At 34.4% G+C, this 15,051-nt stretch overlaps 1 protein-coding gene across 30 annotated transcripts in view; it reads right to left on the reverse strand.

Moving 5' to 3' along the window:
• Positions 1-15,051, reverse strand: part of LOC105330610 (rho guanine nucleotide exchange factor 11) — a 59,518-nt gene that overhangs the window by 2,231 nt on the left and 42,236 nt on the right. For 19 of the 30 annotated variants that reach the window (XM_011432414.3, XM_011432394.3, XM_011432398.3 and 16 more), the window contains 22 exons: positions 14,849-14,893; positions 13,616-13,642; positions 12,820-12,903; positions 12,162-12,270; positions 11,128-11,211; positions 9,826-9,909; positions 9,214-9,255; positions 8,358-8,533; positions 7,667-7,813; positions 7,207-7,286; positions 6,791-6,913; positions 6,189-6,306; positions 5,743-5,903; positions 5,297-5,546; positions 5,101-5,176; positions 4,848-4,961; positions 4,369-4,484; positions 3,488-3,597; positions 2,835-2,934; positions 2,022-2,116; positions 1,437-1,493; positions 117-339 (listed from right to left, as the gene is read on the reverse strand). In XM_011432414.3, coding sequence (XP_011430716.3) covers positions 117-339; positions 1,437-1,493; positions 2,022-2,116; positions 2,835-2,934; positions 3,488-3,597; positions 4,369-4,484; positions 4,848-4,961; positions 5,101-5,176; positions 5,297-5,546; positions 5,743-5,903; positions 6,189-6,306; positions 6,791-6,913; positions 7,207-7,286; positions 7,667-7,813; positions 8,358-8,533; positions 9,214-9,255; positions 9,826-9,909; positions 11,128-11,211; positions 12,162-12,270; positions 12,820-12,903; positions 13,616-13,642; positions 14,849-14,893 — 2,421 coding nt within the window. Of the gene's footprint in view, positions 1-116; positions 340-1,436; positions 1,494-2,021; positions 2,117-2,834; positions 2,935-3,487; positions 3,598-4,368; positions 4,485-4,847; positions 4,962-5,100; positions 5,177-5,296; positions 5,547-5,742; positions 5,904-6,188; positions 6,307-6,790; positions 6,914-7,206; positions 7,287-7,666; positions 7,814-8,357; positions 8,534-9,213; positions 9,256-9,825; positions 9,910-11,127; positions 11,212-12,161; positions 12,271-12,819; positions 12,904-13,615; positions 13,643-14,382; positions 14,431-14,848; positions 14,894-15,051 lie in introns of all 30 variants that reach the window. The other 11 variants (XM_011432400.3, XM_011432396.3, XM_011432397.3 and 8 more) reach the window with 11 other exon arrangements.

Below are 15,051 nucleotides of genomic sequence, written 5' to 3' on the forward strand. Positions count from 1 at the left end.
AGGGGGGGGGGGGGTTTAGCCCTGTGTGTGGTGATGGGGGTAGGCCACCTACTATATACACTGATTAGGTCAGACCTCTGCAACCTATCTCTTTACATTAGGGGACATTTTCTTACCTTGCATGTCATCCTCCTCAGTATTGGCTACAGCCTCAGTGTCCGAGTACGATGAGGTGTCCGAAATAAAGCTCTGAGGCCGGCCCTGTGTGGGGGCGAGGCTCATTGCATTGGAGCCAGACACCCTCCTCTGGATCTCCCTCAGCATGTTTAGCTCGTCCTGGGCAGCCTTCAGCTCCAGACGAAGTCGCTCCCGCTCATCATCCCTGCTATTCACCACAGCCTGAGAAAATAGAGAAAAAAATTACAATCAAAATAACAATTTTCTTTTCTTATAAATTCAAAGTAATTTATAAGATTCTTATAAAGATATCATTTCTATCCAAGAATAATATAATGTAACCACATAAAGATGAAAACTGTAATTATTAGAAAATCTCCACTTCAACAAGACAATTCAATGATTGTTTCATCAACCACTCGCCAACATGCAATACATTGAAGGAATGAACACTTGCTATCGCAGGAGTTACACACCTTTGCTCCATTAAAATAAATCACTAATTGAAATTTTTGTTAGTGTCTACTCAGCAATTGATCACTACAAATTCATTTCTGTGAATTTTAAACATATACATGTACTACATCCTGTGTGAAGGAATGAAAATAAAATATATATCCAATCCCAATATATGAATAAAAAACATGTTAATTCTACAATGTATATAAAGTAAAATATTAAAATAGTAGACTACAAAGTTTTCATCCCAAATTGTAATCTAAATGCAGTATAGTAAAATGAAAACTATAAAAGCGCAAGTAATCGAAAGCTGCAGTAACAACTGTTCTAGTACTGTAAATAGTACTCTAAGATTACCCAACAAGAAATTATTAATGTTATTGTAAAACAAATTAATATGAACATTTTCCAATTTAATTTATAACAAATTTATCTACCAATGTCAATCTTTTCATATATCTTAGTTCTGTAAAAAGTTATCACTTAAGCCTTGGGAACAAAAACTGTGCAGGCATGCACAAATCTTAAAGCATGTCTTTAACCGCAGGGGAAAATTAAACTGCATGCAAGCTCTTTAACTGTTTTGGTAATTTCAGAACCGAAACAAACTTTATTATTTACTAACATTGGGAGTTTACATGAATCAATACCCACCCCCCCCCCCCCCCCCCCCCAAAAAAAAATGGTAATGAAAACATATTCTCTTGGAAATTTTTTTTTTTTTAATAAAAGTGACAAAATTAACCTGGTATACCGGTACATGAATTAACAACTCATGCAGCAAATCTAAAATAAGTCTAGTAAACGAAGCATAATGTCCACACACAAAAAAAACAACCAACTAGTTATTATTGACTCACTGAGGAAGAAGCAGGGCTTTGCCCCGCATTTAGCGCTGCATACTGTCTGGTTTTTTCCTGAAAGTCACCCAACACAGCAAATGTTATCAAACTTGCAACGACGGTAACATAACAGCGATTATATCAAAGGTGCATCTAGTATGTACAAGTAACAACAGATAGATGCCAAGGAACTTTAAAAAAAAAAGAGGCGAAATATTTACCACTTAACACAAAACCACTTTTTAATTTGACTTCAAGTTTATACATGTACTAGAAAGGATATTAACTGTACATTCCATTCCTGTGTAATTTTCATAAATAAAAAAGATTGTGTATCATTACACTTCTAACACTTCAAAAAAATTTATCAAAAAAAGTTTATAGTGGCAAATATAACCCTATCAGCAATGTACTATCCTATATAGTCACAACATCGAAATGTATACACATCCTAGAGATCTGCAGTCTTAGCAGGGTACAACATATATAAAACGCTGTGTATAATGAGGCGTGTCTGCATTAAAATCACATCAAAACCTAGCTCTGTGGCTACAATACAGAACGCCGTTGCTAATGTCAATGAAAGCCGGCTATAATACCTACCAGCAGATTGGTGAGAATCTGGTTCATGCGGTTGGCCATTTCCCGTAGTTTCTCCATTGGAATTGGCATCTTCAGATCTTTCTCTGCTAGTCCAGCTAAAAAACAAAGGGAAATTACCTTAAGTTTATGCATTTTTACCTCGCTTTCATATTTGTATACATGTGTGTATTCATTTTATACTTTGATTTAAATTTAAATAAAAAAAAAAAAAGAGAGCGATATGTTTTTTGTCTACCACTTTACTTATTGAAAGCATTGCAGCGACAGTCAGAAACAGAAGAAAGAAGCGGTTAGACAGTTGGACACAGAAAACCATAACAAAATATCTCTCTAGAAGCACTTTAACCAAAACAGATATTTTACCAAATTTTTTACCCATGCTACTGTTGAATTTTCAAAAGAACATCGTATAAACTGTAGGTACATTGTATAGGTGTAATGAATATACAGAAAATTACATTCCTGTTACATGTACATGTATAACCAAACATGTAATCTGCATTTAAAAATGCTAGGAAACGAGATTTATATTGACTGCTAATTATAGCACAGAATAAAAGACTACAAATTGTCAAAATGATGTTTAATAAACTGCAAAATTCTTAAAGGTACAAAATAAAATGTATCTTAATACATCAAAAAGTGTCAATCAAATGTCCAAAAAATTAATACCCAATGGACCCTTTGAAAAAAAAAATCCATGCTTAAAAAACTGCAAGCTACTGAAGGCAAAACAACAAACAAAGACACACAGACAGACGGACGGACAGAGAGACAAAGCATGCAGACATATAAGACCGGAGTAAAACATACATTCAGCATTGTTTAACAAAACCAAACATTGCTGGGTCTGCTCAATGAGGGCCAGTAGGTTGTCGCTGGTGTCAGCATTCTCCGGCATCTCCTCCACCATCTACAACGAAAACCACACCCATTTTTGGTTTTTGTTTCTGACAGATACAATGGTAAAATAAAAACGTAGCTGTACGTATATATATATTGGACATTGAAATCTAAGCTTTATAATGCCTCGATCATCATCTGTGTTTTTTAATACATTCATATTAAAGCCCTTTACAATGTTTTTGAGCCACTTTGTTCTGAGTTGATCATTAATGAAAAAGGCAATACAGTTATATGTAAATCTTGTTCCTGGACACAAAATGCAAATAATGCACAGGGATAAACAGAACACTCTGTTTGACCAGAAATATATTTTTCTCAGCATTTCATACATGGCAGATTCTTTGACTATAAGCTGGGAAATCCGATCATCATAATATACACATTATATTACCAGAGCTGTAAATTTTGCATTTATCTTTTCACCAAAACCAAAAATACACTACCATTCCCAGATTATGTCTTAGCCACTAATAAGTGGAGTAAGCAAATATTCTGTGTTATATAAGCCTTGATTGTTTTTGATTTGTTTAATGGATGAATTGGATTAGGAGACACACTACCTGAAGGCGCTGGGGGACCTCGGCCGTGGGGATATTGAGGACCTCCGCCACTAGCACCGTCTTCTCCTGCAGGTGCTCCTGTACCGTCTCGTCGAGGCGCCGGATCTTCTCTGGATGAAGCGGAGAGAAAAATGACACTCAAAAATCATGCACAGACCCACACTAATTCTGCTGTTATCCGAGACAACACTAATTTCAAAGTTAGTTCTATAGGTGGATAGCTCATCTATAACATTGTGAGAAATGTCTTTTTTATACAGATCCAGTGTCAGAGAGAGATTTTTGGTCCCAAAAATTCATCATTTTCGATACCAGTAGTTTGTAATTCGAAGAAATGCCCTTCGCCAAATACAAATTTGTCCGAAAACACAGAAAATCATCTTAGAAAAGATAAAAAAAAATTCAAATTGATTTAGAGCTGATAATGTAGAAAATTGACACTGTCACAATGCTATAGGTTGACTTTCATAATTGCAAAATACTGGTAACAAAAACATAACAGCTGATTTCATGTCATGCCTGCCATACGGTGTTAGTAGTATAAATATAAGGTGACACACTGCACTAAATGTTCAAACTCTGAGGTATAAAGTGAACCGGGACATATATCCATTATCAGAAATCTCAACTATAATTTACTTGTGAAAAATTATTGGAAACATTTTTTTTTGTCTTTCAAACCAAAAACTTTACACACAGCAAACTGCAAGCCTGGAGTAAAAAAGGTAAGAGAGTTGAACTTGGGTGATGCAATATTTCCACATAATACCCCCATGTAAGCATTACTGTACACAGTACCATATACAAGTGTATAAATACATGACTGTGTGTGTATATGTGTGCATGTGTGATGTCTGATAGCAGTGGGTGCTGGGATTTACCTAGCGGAGTTAGAACAGGCTCGGCTTTCTGAGATAACGGATTCTGTACAGTGATTTCATCTGGTTGGATGATATCTTCCTCATAATCCTCCTCCGCTGTCCTCTCAGCACTAGGCCTTTATAACACAAGAACATATTCATAAGAAACCTGCATTGTATGCAAACAACAAATTCTTTCAAAACAAAACTGTATGTCACATCAATGGAGGGAAAAATTATCACGCTTCTTAAATTTCATATCTCCATTCTGCCTTTACAATATAGATTACATCATAATGTGATGAAAACAGAAAAAACAACCAACTATTAAGAATAACAAACTGTCATTAAAGTAACAGAGAAAAACTGGTAGCAATCAATACATAATGTATCTTACAAACATGAATATTTCCATTTATTTCATTATAGATACCTCACAAAACAGAACAAAATTTTCCCACAAAGAAAAAATTTGGTCCGGTCAGTGTGTGGGGCATTACCTGCGGATGATCTGAGGGGGCTCCACTGCCAGCACATCTGTCTGGGCTGGCTCCTGGGCCTTGTCCTTCCTCTTCTTGTACGACTCCGCTGCTTCCTTGATATGTCTAATCCATCTAATTAATGAATGGAGAAGGGAAATGTTTATACGTATAATTGTAAGCATTAACGGACTTTAGATCTTCAATCATTGTTACTGTAATATTAGAATCCCCGATCATTTTTCCCCTCCTGTGATTATCAAGAATGTCTTACTTTTTCTGTTCTTCTGTGGACGATGCAGAAAGTTCATAAATCTGAGTTTTAGATACCACAAAAAATGCCTTTTTATCTGAAAAAGAAATTTCATTTATATCAAAATCAAATTTTTAATGATACTTCAGTTCATACATACAGGGATAACTTGATTATACAACATGTCATTAATTCTCTATATTGATATTAATGTTACCGGTTGCTTTGCTGTTGGTGTGAAGGACATTTTCCAACTTAAGCAGTGGACTAAACTGATAGCGACTGTCCTCTTTACCGGCCACCAGTTGAGTGGACTGTTGCCTGAGAACTAGTTTATCGTCCTGTTTCTGAAATAGCACTAATAAGTCCTCTAACAACACAACATGGCAGTCCACTGACTTCCTCTGGTTAATGTTCCAGGTTAACGTGCCGTCCAGCATAAGCTTGTGTTTAGTGAGATCCAATTCCTGAAATTAATAAAAAAAAAAAATCAATGCTTCCATCCAAGTGTCAATGAACCTATGAAGACTTTGGATACAGACAGTCATAATGATATCATTGTTCCCTGGTGATAGTCACTACATATAAACTGCAATCCAGAATCATGAATACAGGCTTTATACACGATAAGGTACAGATAAAATGTACAAATTACGTATTTACCTTAAATTCAGGACTGTCCATCTGTTTTTTGTCAACTTTCCGCTGCAGAAGCCTCAACTTATTCCTGTTTTCACAGTCTTTCACAGCCTGATTTACATATGCTAAAATACTTCTACTCAACTTGAGGGCTCGTTCCAGCCGAGAATACTCCTCTGTTGAAGCTATACATGTATATAATGAAATGACATAACAATCAGTCTCAACCCATATAGGAAGAAGATTTATTTTTTAATTCTAGACTGTCAGAAGCTAATTTCCACATAGACTTCAAAAGTTTTAAAAGTGTTTAAAGTGTTTATAACTTCAATATATTTTCAACAAGTACAGGAAAATTTAACATATACATGTATTTACATATAGTACTCAGTACTACTCAGTACTCAAACTACAAAATGCACTGGCAGTGTTAAACATCTTCAATAATGGATGCTACGAATAAGACCTACTCTGAGTATATTTCATAAGATTTTCAATCAGCAACGGATACTTGGTGAGACGCATCATCTGTGTAGGAATCAAGTCTCGTAACTGTAGCCGACGCATTAACGGACTACTTTCTGCTTCCTACAAACACATAATGAAAATAACAACATCAGAAAAGCTGACAACAAACCAGGTTTTCTATTGTTTGAACAGTATCCATAATCCATTTGTCAATCCTGAATTGAATAACACTTCCTATGCAGAGAAATGTGGTACTCTATATACAATAGCTTGCCAAAAGATAATTGCCAAAAGATAACTAAGATCAACAGGTTGTATTTTTTCATGAATTATCAAAAATCAAAATCCAAGAAATATGCACATCTCTGATATATGTTCAATTGATCTGCCAAACATCTTATCTTGAAAACTGTATGAGGAGTTATCCGTACAAAAGGGGTACCATTTTGGCAGCTGCCCTACCACCTGCCCGCCCTTTTTACTATTTCAATAACTGGTTTTTTTCCTTTGGTTAATAAAATTTGTTAAAAATTACTTACTGCAAGATAAACATCTACACTGATCTTCAAAATCCTACAGCCATTAAAAACTCAATAACACTTACATTTAAAAAGTTGGCCAGTTTATTGTCTTTTCTCTGTTTTGCCCTCAGCAGATCGAGGGCATATGACTGGTTCTGACAAAATGTGGCACAGCCATTACGGAATGCTTCTCCCTCAGTCTCAAACTGCAAAAGTCCAAACAATGAACAAAATGAACAAAATCTTAACAGCTAGCAAATACAGTTTTGAAAAATATTTCGTAAGTTATCTCAAACTTGATGACCATGAAAATATTGCTAAATATTCAAGGATTCAAGATAGCTTTTAAAATTAAAACAAAAAGTGATTGGAACTTTCAACTCAATTGAGACATATTTATGAAATACATTATAACAATGTTCAAGATATCCAAATTCAGCTGTACAAGTAAATGATTATATACATATAGTTCTGACCATAAAATGAAATAAATACTTACCCGAGCCAATAAAATATCCCCAACCTCAATTACTACTGAATTTTGTTTCTTCCTCTCTTTCATTGCACAGTTCATTGAACCTAAGAATAGAACATATTATATACACATGTCAATATCTCAATTCAGTACATATCAACTCAAGATTTATTAATTTACATGTGACTGTAGATCTAAACATACTTGTTTGCAAATGGTATACAGTAGATTCCTAATTAAACGCGAGGAATTAATATCTGCGTAAAATCGCGAGAAGTACTTTGCAGATTTTAAAATCTTGCCACTATTTTTGACAGTTAAAAACTATAAGCTACGTGGATAAAAGTTCCATGTTCGCGATTTTATATTCTCGCGATTTGACTCAAAACAGTGGGATCACGGAATTAAGAATTCACGTAATATAAGGAATTTACAGTACACAAATCCTTTATAAAAGCAAACATTATAAATATAAAACACTTACTATGTAATGTGATCATCTCTTCTAGGTTAGGGAACAGTACTTTAATCAATTCATTGGATATATTTGGGTCCTGGGACATAGGTTTATAAAATAAATTCTGTAATATTTTTAAATTACGACAATGTGTTCTCTCCGTGTAAAACAATTCTGAAAAAAACAGCAACAATAAAAGTATTAATGATGGCAGTTTCCATCCGTTTAAGTAAAAAGTACAGATCATGTAAAAATTCAAATACAGTAAAAATGTGTTACTGTGAAATTTCATGATTTCGTGTGGCGCAATTTTCGAGGAATTTGTGGGTACCTCTCATCCACAAATTAACATCATCCACAAATTGATAAATTAGGGTTATAAAGTCATATTTCCGTTTGTAATTATAAGAGCTAGAATACACAAAATTATGTCCCCACAAACCAGTAAATTAAATTCAAGCAATCCACAAAAAATGGGCCCCACAAATTTTAATGATTCCACAGTATGTAAAACTCCATGGGACCAAAGGAAAATTTTTTGAGATATTCATATTCAATATTAAGGTTAAACTGCATGAAGAAACAGTGACTTGGACATTCGACTCACTTTAAAATATACGTGGTACATGTATATGATATATCGATGATGGGGGATAAGAAACTTTCACTGTACTGATACTCTGAACCGTTGAGTTTGAAAATAATTGTCACTACTTACCATTAATTACTTCTAATCGTTTCCTATCTTTTGGTCTCAATCTTTTGTAAACATCCCTAGGATAAATAGAGTCTAGGGGAGGTAATTCATTTTCCACTTCAAAGTCTGAATCGTTTTCTATCGTGTGGGGGATATTATTGACGGCATCCATTGAACTACTTGGACTTTCACCACTCCTGACAAATAGAAACCAAGGTTAATACAGCTGAGTCTCATCAATGTATCCATACCAAGCAAACCAAAACTACTATCCGACAAGCAATAATAAACATCATATTTCAAAGCGATTATCTGACAAAATAAATTTAATTTGAAATCAAATTGAAATTTTTTTTAAAAGGTTGCATGGTCAACACAGAGCAATCAAAATTGAGTAAAATTCATAAGTTTTACAGATGATGTGAAATAAATACAAGTAAACCATGCTCAATTCAAACCGATCTTGGATCATGTTTGGAGTCAATTCACATGAACAGCTGATGAAGGGAATGATAACTTGACTACCAGACATAACCATGATGTAGATGAATGCAATAGGGATTTACCATTATAGAATATTGGTTTAAGACTGGAATTTACAATGTACAGTTTTACGAGCCAACTTTTTTATATAGTACCAGTACATGCAGTAAACAGAAAATTCTTGGATTGCATGACTGTATGATGACTGTTCAACAATAGATAATGAAGTATTCATTTTGATTTAAAAAAAAAAAATTAAAATATATGTAGCAGTTGGTAAAATAAGTATATGTATCTTTCCTGCAAGTGTACATTCAAAGGAAGATATGTGTTGTGAAAGTATTTTCATACAAAGGACTAGACTGTATTACTGAATTGAATAAAATTCTACAACCTGGCCTTCAGCGAGGGAACAAGAATGTCTTTCATAAGATCCCTGCTTACAATAAAACTTACAATCAGCTAAATCCTAGCTATACTTACAAGCTTAATAAGCATATTAAGCATGCAATGAATTTTTTTTTTAATCATTTTTTAGTTATCATTCTTTCTTGCTACTGGTAGTTTTTAAAAAGTGACCTAGCATTAGATGAAATACACATTAATTCACATAAAAGTCAATATTAAACCTTTTTGTTATAAGGAGTTTTTATGAAGATTAAAATTCTTTTTTATGAACTTGTATATCAATTCTCATGTAATCTTTAAAAAAAAAAACCCCATCATTCCATACTTTTATTTCTATATAAGTTTATTTCAGGCTCTATGCAGATCTATTTTGAGTTGAAAAGTTTGGATGTCACATGGACCTATGCTGTCATAGATGTTAATGAATTCCTAAAAGTTTGTTTGTCAAGGGGATCCTTATGATAGATAAGTATATCAGCCCTAAAGATGCATCACATCATTTATTATTTTTCTACATTTCAATATGAGTGTTTTTAAGTAAGTGTGGGTGGGGTGGGAGTTGGGGGGTGGGGGTTGGGGTGGGTTTTTTTTGTCCTACCTGACACTGGAGGACGAGGAGCTGTGAGAGTTGGGGGTGTTCCCTTGGAGGGCCTTCATCAAGTTATCGTCTATCTCCACATCACTGAAACATTCAATTCACATCATGAATTTGTAATGTAAAAATCTAAAAAAAAAATTAACTGCTCAGCTTCTGTGGATAAAAAAAAAGTCCCATGTGCTTTGTGTTAAAAGAAACTAAAAACATGTAGATATAACAAAAGTAGGGTGATGAACTTCAACAGTGAACGAAAATCAGAATATTGAAAAGGGCATACATTTGAAAATTTGTTGCTATTACATTAGAATTCAGTTAAGATAAACCATTATTCATTTTCTACGTATAATAGAACAGAAGTGACATGAATTTATTTGAGCGGTGAATGTGAAGGATTACAGAAGCAGTGACACTGGACAGCAATTGGAAAAACAGTGTTAATCAAAAATACAATACCCTAACAGATTCCCAGCCAATACAGGGTTAGTCAAAATCCAATACCTGAACATTCTCTGACAGCCACACAAATAATTAGTTAACAACCAGTACCATTCAACAGAATATGGCCAAATATATCGTGAGGTTTACCGTAATTTTCCCAAATTGTTTAAAATGTTTGGAAAATGCTTTAAACACTAAATAGGTTTTCAGACTTCAAGAATCAGTTTTGTGTGTGAATTTCTGAACTCATCCCCACATGCTTGATTTAAGCTTAACATCTGATATTTTGGGTTTCCACATTTATTTACCGGGGTAAGATTTTTTTTGTCCATTGCATGCCAGAACAAAGAAGAAAGTAAGTCTTATTTTGGAATTTGAAAGTAAATTCATGCTGGTAGACTGTATGAAAATAAAAAGGTACATGTAAAAATAAATGAAACTTCATGCTTATTTTTTCTTTCTTGGAATTACATATAGGCTTAGATTTACAAAAGCTGAGACTTAAAAAAAAAGTCAACAGCAACCTTTGGGTCTTCATTTACTGTACAAATGTCTTCTTTACTCCCAAAACCAATTCACACTAAATCAATTATGTTAAATACCACTTGCACTAAATCCAGTTAAATGTATTATGACTTGCACTAAATCCATTTACATGACTAAAATCATGATATCTGTATTGCATTACTTAACCTCCACTAAAACCTTACCACAAACCCCCCCCCAGAAAACTGGATGTAATTTGTACAGTGAAATGAAACACGTATTATCAAAGAGTGGACATTCTCATCACCACAATCTGATAATCCCCAGGGATTATGTCAAAATCAGTCAAGAAGACACATGCGATTGATTTCACATCACCTTTTAACGCGACGCTGTTTAACTCTGCCTTTCTGGTCTTGCCGACCCTTTAAACTTTCGGATCGACTGATCTCGGTGGATTTCCTATAACAAGGTTAACAAAGGAAAATAACATCCACATTACAAAAAAGTCCCAAGTCTTAAAGTGAAATTTTTTTTTGGCTTATACTGTACTTCTTAAGTTTTGACAGTTATAGCCAGTTGAGATCTAAAATTTTAAACAAAACGTCCTTTCCAGAATATGATATGACTTAATTTTTGGTATACAATTTTGTAGAGTTTTTTTTAGTGTTTATAGTCAATGTTATATTAGCTTTGGCAAGTCATACATGAAGGCTGCTATACATATTTTACAAGACTACACACATCATGTACCTTTTATAAAAAACATTTCGCAAGAAAAGGTAAGCATTAATAGAATAATACTTGCTAACGTTTGACATGGAGAGATGTAACAATGCACTGCATTGTTTTCTTGATTTGTTGATCATATTTTATAATTTTCATTTTTTTTAAAAACAATTTACTCAACAATCAAGCTTTCATTGATTGGCGTTGATACAATGCTGTATATTATACTACAATACTTGCACTGGCCCGAGCTGAATATTAGAAAATTAGGCTGTCACCACAGGAAAGAACAGAAAAGCTCAGAGAAACACCCAGCTCTTCTCCATCATTTAAAGTCCTTCTCTTTCAGAGATGGCCTTGATCATTTACTGTACATGTATATTTCTGAGCTATTCTCTTCATTTTGAAGCAATTCTACTATACAGATAGCTCTGTCTATATATATATACATAGGCAGCTTGAAATGAAACTATCAAATTCTGTAATAATGCCGTCCATTAATAGCCCTCAGTTTGTGATATATCTAGCATCCCAAATTCTCAAAGCATATGTACAAAGTATATACCGCTCTCTAACAAGCTTCGCGTGTTTTGTGCATCGTGTGCAAAATTTGGTATGTTTTCTGATTAACATGCATCGATCATGAGGACCTCTGAGTGCATATTGGGGTCACTGAGACCTACTTATTGGTCATTTCCTCCACGCCTGGGCTCTTGTTGCGGTCACCGGGTCCCTCTGATGGTGCTTTGTCGTATCTTTTGATCAAGGAATCCACTGTATGCATAGGTGTGACTGCAAAAACCAGCAAATCACTTTCATGATGTTAATTCATGAAATCATGTAACAAGTTCATGCAAGCAAAACTGACAGCTAATTCTAATTATCCATTACTGTGAAATCATTTAAATTCGAGGGGGCCAATTTTCGTGGATTATGACTTTTTTGCTCATTCGTGGGGATGTAATTTCGTGGATGCGTCGGTTACTGTTTCAGGAACAAAGATAGCTATTTCTAAAATTGTTTTCGTTGAGGATTTAAATTCGTGGGGGAGGGTTATCCACGAATACCACGGAAATTGAGCCACCACGAATTCTAATGATTCCACAGTATGTCATTCATCAAGAATGAACTTAATATTAAAACATTAATACATTTCAAGTGAGTGCCATTGATTTTGAAACTTTTATCTTTGCTAATAAAACTTGATGCTTTTTCCCAGCAAAAAAGAATATATGATCAGACTTTCAGCTTGGGTGAGCTAAAAAACAGCAATAAACATATGAATGCAAGTTCCTTAGAAAACAGGGACAAACTATGTTCTTGGACGGACAATGGTTATACCTTTGTCATCCTCCCGCTCGTCCCTGACCGGCTGTATATTGAACGTGGTCGGGGTGACTGGGCTGGGACTGGACGCTTCAGACACTGAAACGAAAAGGTCAGGGTTAAATGACCTCAAACAGGGTCATGGTTGAATGACTTCTAAGAAGGTCAAGGTCAAACAACTTCATCTACAGTGAACAGTTTTGTTCTTTTCTTGTCATCGGTTAAAATTCCTTCCCCCGTTTTGCAAATGAACTAACTATTTGGATGCAAATATGAATGAAACAGGAAAAAATTAAATAATGAATTGATGGAAAATTGAACTCAACAGATTGAGAAATATATACATCTCAAGTAATGATGCATGCTTAAAAGCAATTAGATCCAATACACTTTATCATGCTACATACATTTTGTTGATTAAATCAAAATGATAAGAAATTTTCATTTTCTTTCAACCCAACTACTTGCATATTCAATGTTTAACTCACAGCATGCCTTACTTGATAAAAGGAAACTTGATCATGAATAATCTGTCAGTCTCCATAGACTAATCCCTCACAAATCACAAAGTATATATAGAAATACATATACGCACTTTTATAACATGACTTTAAACTGCAATATTGCAATTCATCATCTATCAAGATAGTTTGGATGCTACATATTTTGTTCATATCAGGTAATTGATAGAAGGTCTCCAGTCAATATAAAAAGTGATTACACAATTTGAATGAGAGAGCTATATTCTGGAAATACAGGTTTGGAATGGCAGATCACAAGCAAAACATTCCTCCAGACATCCATAAATTACCTGTCAAAGCCAGTGGCACATGGAACACTTGTTAAGATAAAAGCAGAGAGTTGTGTTAGTAGCTAGCCTACAATGTCTAAATTAGTCATCCCTGTCTATAAATACTCGGTTAAAAAAGTTCACAAGAAAGTGGTTAGTTGCCAGTCGTTAAGATCAATCTAAAATTCAGCCTTGCAAATATCAAAATTAAATTCTTTGCTGAATTCCTTTACCAATTTAATAAATAAAAAAATAATGAAAGATATAAAGAAAAAAAAGGTCAAAATTAATATTGAATGTGCGACAATAGATTAATGAAGAAATGTGATGCAATGATATGAATGTTGATTCTGTGTCACATAACCTTGTCAAAAGCTGTTACGCTATGCTGGACTAATTTGAAATTTCAATCATCATTTTACAACATCTTAAACTGAGAAAAACTTTATACCTCAACTGAAAGATTGAGATCAATACATGAAGTCTTAACTTAAAATTCCATCCACTGGTGTTAAACTGAAACACGCTTAGCGTTACCAAACTACATTGCGATGACTAAAATACACCTTGACAAGTACACTGTCTAGTGCATATGTATAACACTAATTAACATGTTATTTTTTTCATATTTCTATTACAGTCATTTAGTATTCTGTAAGCTAGTAAACAGTGCAGAGTACATCTGTACAATGGTGAACTTTAGAAGACATTAAGACATGTAGATGTATAGATCTACTTAGTACCGACAGATGTTTAAACATGTAGATGTATAGATCTACTATTGATACCTGCAGGCCAGAGCTCGGGGAGAATGAGCTTCACCACTCCGTGACTGCCTGTATACACAGAACAACAAAAAATGGTCATCCAGCTCAACAATACATTGCATGCAAGACCATGCCAGGCCAGAATGACTTAATACTGAACTCTATCAATTCTCTGCATGCACAGAAAAGATCGTAAAGCTGTTAAACACAGAAAACAGAATACTAGTAATGTTGTAAATACCTGGTACATATACTGTTATTAAAAGAATTGAGGGCAAAATTAAGGATACAGATTGTCACTACAACTTTGTATGTTCTAACCCACCTACTGTATGTTGAAACGTCTATAATATACATGTAGATATACACCTTGTGTCGAATGTCTGGCAGCTTAATTGACGGCATGCATCAAGAGGTTATAGGCCTATTAAAGCTTTATACGCCAAAAGTTAAAAACAATGGGTACTCCCCATACTTATTTACATACCTGATCGACTTAGTATTTGTTCTATGCTAGAGGTGGAATGTCTGTCTACAAGAATGACTTGATAATCAGCATTGGGATCACAAAAAATGGGATCTTTGTCGTGGATTTAGAAGTTGTCTAACTGACATTAAGAGAAATCAAAGGGCCCCTATCCCAGGGAAGTTTTGGGTTTTGAGCGCTGCCTCATACACCAATAGTGAAGA

Source organism: Magallana gigas, chromosome 2 (genome assembly GCF_963853765.1).
Source record: "Magallana gigas chromosome 2, xbMagGiga1.1, whole genome shotgun sequence".
Taxonomy (NCBI): Eukaryota; Metazoa; Mollusca; class Bivalvia; order Ostreida; family Ostreidae; genus Magallana; species Magallana gigas.